At 33.2% G+C, this 6,000-nt stretch overlaps 1 protein-coding gene across 3 annotated transcripts in view; it reads right to left on the bottom strand.

Moving 5' to 3' along the window:
- The window catches only part of LOC105455820 (BAI1-associated protein 3), a 78,774-nt gene that overhangs the window by 39,921 nt on the left and 32,853 nt on the right, over positions 1-6,000 (bottom strand). For all 3 annotated transcript variants that reach the window (XM_011699463.1, XM_011699456.1, XM_011699449.1), the window contains exons 2-3: positions 4,785-5,417; positions 2,457-2,695 (exon numbers count right to left, since the gene is read on the bottom strand). In XM_011699463.1, coding sequence (XP_011697765.1) covers positions 2,457-2,695; positions 4,785-4,991 — 446 coding nt within the window. In that variant the 5' untranslated portion in view covers positions 4,992-5,417. The remainder of the gene's footprint in view (positions 1-2,456; positions 2,696-4,784; positions 5,418-6,000) is intronic.

A 6,000-nucleotide genomic window follows, 5' to 3' on the forward strand; every position in this document is an offset into this window, starting at 1 on the left:
ATAAACATGTTATTTAAAAAATAAAAATTACATTTAATAACTACAAATAATTAAAAGCAAAATTTTATTAAATTTAGAAATAAATAATTACGTAAATATATATGTATATATACAATAAAATCCTGTCTAAATATATACATATATAGAATTTTTATTTTATATATTATATTTTAATATTTATTACAAATTGAGCTAAAAATGTTAATTAAATTTAAGGACAATGACTTCTAATTATTTTTATGATAAAATAACTTCTGGAAGATATTACGAATTTCTAGATTTATTTTTTGATGAGATAACTCAAGATTACCTACTTTTGGCAACTCGTCAAATAAAACTGTAACTATAAATTTGTTTCACAGATCAACGTTCTTTCTTGTTCAATGCCACATAATCATGAGAGTTTTCCTGTTTGAACTAATAAATCAACTCTAATATTCGCGCAACATGTTGGCGGATATGTCCTGAGAAAATACGATGTATGAATACACACAATGCAAACTTGCGCGAAAGAACGCGAGCATACTTTGCGTTAACTTTACTGCGCTTTTGTTGCAGTAGAAACGTGGGAGTTTGTCGTATATAAAGTTCAAAGGATAATGAGTTAAGATGTTTATTATTCTTGTAGATCCTTATTCTTGCCTGGGACCGACTGTAGTAATGGACTTTGCATAAATCATAAGCCTGCACGAGATAAGAAATTTATTCATGTAATTATCGATATATGTATGATGTATATTGCGTTACTGATTTTCACGAATTTTACATTTTTTATAAATCCAACTGTGTTAATCAAATACTTATTATTACAAAGCAAAGTAAATCTGTCAAACTTCTCGCTGCAATGAAAAACATTTAAAAACAGCTTTCTATAAAATATTTTTAATCTTGTAAAAGTTTTATAATTTAACATTTAATTTAAAATAACAAAAGTTTTAACATTTAACAAACACAGAAGGAATACGTATATAACATTTATGTACAAAAAAGAGATAATATCGCCTATATTGGCCACTAAAACAAATTAATAAAATAAAGATTCATCAGATTTATTACATTTATATATTTTACTACTTTTTATACGTTTTTATCTGTTAAATGTAAAGATATTCAATATACGCGAAAGCGAAATTATTGTTTGCATCAGCAAACTATATATACCTAGTGACATACAGAGATTGTTGCAATAAAAAATCGCGTTGTTGTAATAAAAAAATCAAGTTGTTGCGTAGATTGCAATGCCGTGGAGTGTCTCAGATTTACCGCGTATGAAAATGTTACGCAAGAGGGAACCCAGGTTGACAGAACTATTCGTTGAGAAGATACGCTAGAGAAAAGAAGGGAAGGCACAGGCTTTAAAAAGAGATTAACAGCTTGCACTAAATGGCCGGCTGCGCTTATACATATGCAACGAAGCAGCTCAAGAGAAAGGTCGCGATGCATCGCAGCGGCCTTATTAAAAGTGCATTCGCCGCAATATGCATGCGAAATTCCACGGTGGAAATGCCACCATTGTTTGTACTTCTCTCCCGTGTTCCGAACTGCAGTTCGTCGTCATAATTTACAGATATGATGGAAATCTCTGAAAAGAAAGAGAGGGAGAGAGAGAGAGAGAGAGAGAACGTGTATGTGTAAGTGTGGGAGTGTGTGTGTATGTGTCGAAAAGTCTCGTGCGAGTTGCTCTAAAACGTTCTCCGATAGTAGCGGAGGATGAGGATGTAGTTAACTGGAAAGCTTAGCGCACAGCGCCAGCGTAACCGGATTAAAGCGTTGAATGGCTAGCTCACGCAACAGAGGCAGTGTCTTACTGAAAATCCGATTGAGACATTTGAAATTGCGCGAAGAGAATCTCGGAATATTCATGAGGATCCGACGAGCAATCAAACGAAATTATTTGCTTGAGCGTGCATAAAGGACGCTGCCGCGTGCGTTACCGACGAAGAATAAGTTCCCTTCGAAACGCCATTTCGATAGCTCATTCCGTAAGTTCTGCAGCTAATTTGACAATCACGTTTGCTTTCCTAATGATGCAAACGGTAATATTATAAATCTATATATAACGATCTAATAAATTAATAACCTTGATTTAATTGAATAATTTGAATACATTAGATATTGTTAAGCTTTATATCATTTATATTATTGTTAAATCAAATATGCTACGTTTCGAAATAATAGTATCAAAGTATATAATGTATATATTAATTATATAAGTATAATGTATATATAATGTTAATTTTATAATACAAGTTTATTAATCACGCCACGCTCGTTAATATAGTGTTCCATTATTGTTTTGTTTATATGATTTCCCTTTCGACAGATATGGCAATTATATTGTTGCAAATATCGTTCTTATTCCACTTTGAAATTCATGGCAGTCGTGTATTGGATATTGGAAGTGCGACAGCTTCTTGGCGCTGTTACGATGCACGCTCGTTACTCAGGGTACTTACCCGGAAGTGGCCTGTATGTCGACCTCCGGCCAGGATGGTCTACGACGGCAGAACATAAGAGGCGGTCGATCGCTGGATCCGCCGCTCCGTCGAAAGGAGCCGACGCGCCGCGGCGACGTCGCACCGCTTCCTGTCGCAGGATGTACCGTCAATCCCGAGGCTGGAGTGCACTCGAGAGTGCGTCTACGCGCTGAAAGAGAACGCGTGTGCGACGTGACGGTTCCTGGCGGTGGCACAACCTGAAAGAAATGTAAAATGACTCAGATTTAGAGACGCTGTACGAAATCCAATTGGAATAGCCAGTTAAAGAAAATAGTGAATACGATGCGTTTAACAATTGTTAAATTTAATATCACGTTTAATTTACTAAATAATCGATGCTTCGGGCGAAATAATAATGATAATAATAATAATAATAATAATAATAATCTAAATATGTGGTTTAGTTTAATTTAAATCATTATTATTTATTACCAAATTTAATGTGCAATTTTTACATAAACGGATATTTCTTTATTTAAATTACCTTTTTGAACATATTTGGTACACGTAAATCAAGATAAATTAATATTAATATTAAATTAATTTAACATGATTCAATTTATCACTCAATTATAAATATTATACGTATATAACATCTATTTAAAAAGTAATTTAAATAAAGAAATATCGATTATGCAAAAATTGCATATTAAATTTGATAATACTTATTTTAGCACGTTTTTTTTATAGAACGTGTTCATCAATTCTAATTTAATAGACATTTTAATTAACACAATGATGTGAATAAAGGTATTGTTTCATTAAAAACGTATACTCATATCGACCTTCCTTTTTTACGCGTTGATATAAGATTTAATAAAATCACATTTGCTCGTTTATTTAAACGAATGATGTATGCTCCAAATATCAAATAAATTGCAGCTATATATTATTATGCGTTCGATACAATAATTCATCGCTGAAAGCATGCCTCCGTTCGTTTGCATAATAATATCTGTCATGCTTATTAGAGAAACATGTCCCTGTTGATGCATCGTACATTAATGAATTTCGATTGAAGTCGGAAATCGTAATTTAGCATTGTTAAAATTTTCCTGATAAACATACCTGATGCACAACATACTTAATGTTGCTCCAAATGTAATTTATATTTCCAATATTGATAATATCGAAAAATAATGTCGCACGAGAGAATTAAATTTTTTATATGTCTGCATAAATTAACACCGATGTAACAAGCGGTTAATTACTGCCCCTCGTGCATATCGGTAATCAATAAGTCGATTTTTCCGCTAAATGGACAACAACGATCGCGCTTCGGTTCGTCCTTGGATCGTAATACATCCTCTTTAATGCCATCTTTCTTGATTTCTTTAATTAAGAGAAACTGCATTCGTCCTTTGGTCAATCTTGTACTCCTCCTCATAAAGAGTTAATCTTGGTTTCACACAATTAGACTTTCTGTTAGAATTCGCATTGAAATTTATCGTATTATTTGCCCGAGAAAATTTACGTGGCTTTTAATTACTTGATTGAATATAAATGTTAAGAAAAATATATGTCTCTTAAGATAATAAAAACTATCTGCTAGATTATAAAAAATACGAAGTAATAAAAGATACGTTTGAAAAATTAAAGTTATTACATTGTATTAAAATCCTATCAAATTTTTGTCGTGCAATGACATTTAATTATTGGAATGCTGTGTCAGAAAATATTCGTTTAATAAAATTATTCAGTATGGCTGAAATAATTCAAAAAATACTTTTTTTGCCAAAAAATGATATTTATTTGTTGTAATACTTTGTATAATTTAATTAATTTATATTTATATTTCTTCAATTCAAAATAATGTAAATTCGCAACATTGTACATTAAAATTTTATGTGCAATTTCCCAACAGCGTATTTATTTAATTAATAAGCAGATTTAATAATCAACATACAATAAGTTTGTTAAGAAATTAAGTACGACAGAATGGATACTCATGCAATAAATGCAATGAATTATTAATATCTGCAATAAATTATTGATTTATTATCAGGAAATGATCACTAAATCTGTTTTGGTTGTAGCGATAAAAAACTAGTATAATAATATACTCTCAGCTTTAATCATTATAGTACGAATTAAAATGGTTAGAGATGTAAATAGTTGTTGTTTATTGTTATAGTAATATCCTATTTTTATTTTATATTACGATATTGAAATCTTATAAGATAAAAATATATGGCAAGAAAAAAGTATTGTATATAATTAAAATAAAATAAATTTACTCTAATACAAGATTTTTCACTTATTCTGCGACTTATTCTAATCACGTACCTTGGGAAAGCCATGTGGCGTAGCTTGCTGAGCAGCGGACGTGCTAGTGTTGGTCGTCGAGGTAACGCTTCCGGTAGAGCTGCTTCTTCCGGTCCCGCTGCCATCGCCCTTCGAGTCCTCGCGACTGAAGGAGAACCTTTTTGGACTCAGGCTAAAACTAGCCACGCTGTTCGTCACGTACTCCTGCAGGGAACTGAAGAAGCTCATTTTTGCTCGTTAATGCGATGTTTCGCTCGTCGTTTTCTGCGTGAGTGCTGATACTGATTTTTCAAGCGACCAAACGTGTCATCGTCGTTTCCACTTCGAATTCTTTCTCGGCTCGCTCTTAGGGACCGAAATGTCGCGATGCGCCTCGAAATCTACAGGCATCGATCTCGCAGGAGGTCGACTAGATACCACTCGTCGGCTGACTCATCGCGAAGGAAGATCCTCCGACCTCGGAAACTTTTACGGTACTTCGTCGCGTCGCAATATCGATTCTCGGCTACGGCCATTTGTGACTTTTTTCAGATCCCTTTCGCGATTCTCCCGAGAGATTTCCACTTGCCGCAGGAGTCATCGTACTTTGCCGAGTACTTAAGATATTGCACAGCCCCGACGTTTCGGCTCGCGCCGATGGCTCGAGGCAATCATCTGTGAAAAAAAAATTAAAGAGATAAAATTAGACGGGCAATGTAACACAATAAAACTGACACGTGCTAAAATTAAATAAATATGATGAAACAATTTGGCGTATAAAAATATTATCTTTCGGAGAATTTCACATGATCATCCGTAATTTCACATAAAATCATCCGGCTTTTAATATAATGCAAATAAGGAAGCTAGAAATAGAAGTTCATTACCCAGATTTTAACTTGAGCGAAGAAAGCTATCGCGTTGCCAACTTGCTAAAATGTTACGCGAACACATTAAGGGCATCCCAACTTTCTAACGTAAAACTTTCTAACTTTTCAAAAACTGTTCGGTAACTATATTTAAACACGTATCCTATGCAAAGATTAGCGATCGATTGCCAACCATATTTAATGTTATCCTAGAAAGTTTTTAAGAATATACACGGAAAAAATTGTTGTGAATGTTACAACAATATTCTCTATGTTTGGAAAAGAAATGCATGTGAATTTAAGTTATATTGATGTTACATGGCATTCATCTGTTAAGGTATGCTCATCAGTATGGTTGTCACAACCGTAGTGCTTAGGATAAATAATAT

Source organism: Wasmannia auropunctata, unplaced genomic scaffold (assembly GCF_000956235.1).
Source record: "Wasmannia auropunctata unplaced genomic scaffold, wasmannia.A_1.0 LD336106.1, whole genome shotgun sequence".
Classification (NCBI taxonomy): Eukaryota; Metazoa; Arthropoda; class Insecta; order Hymenoptera; family Formicidae; genus Wasmannia; species Wasmannia auropunctata.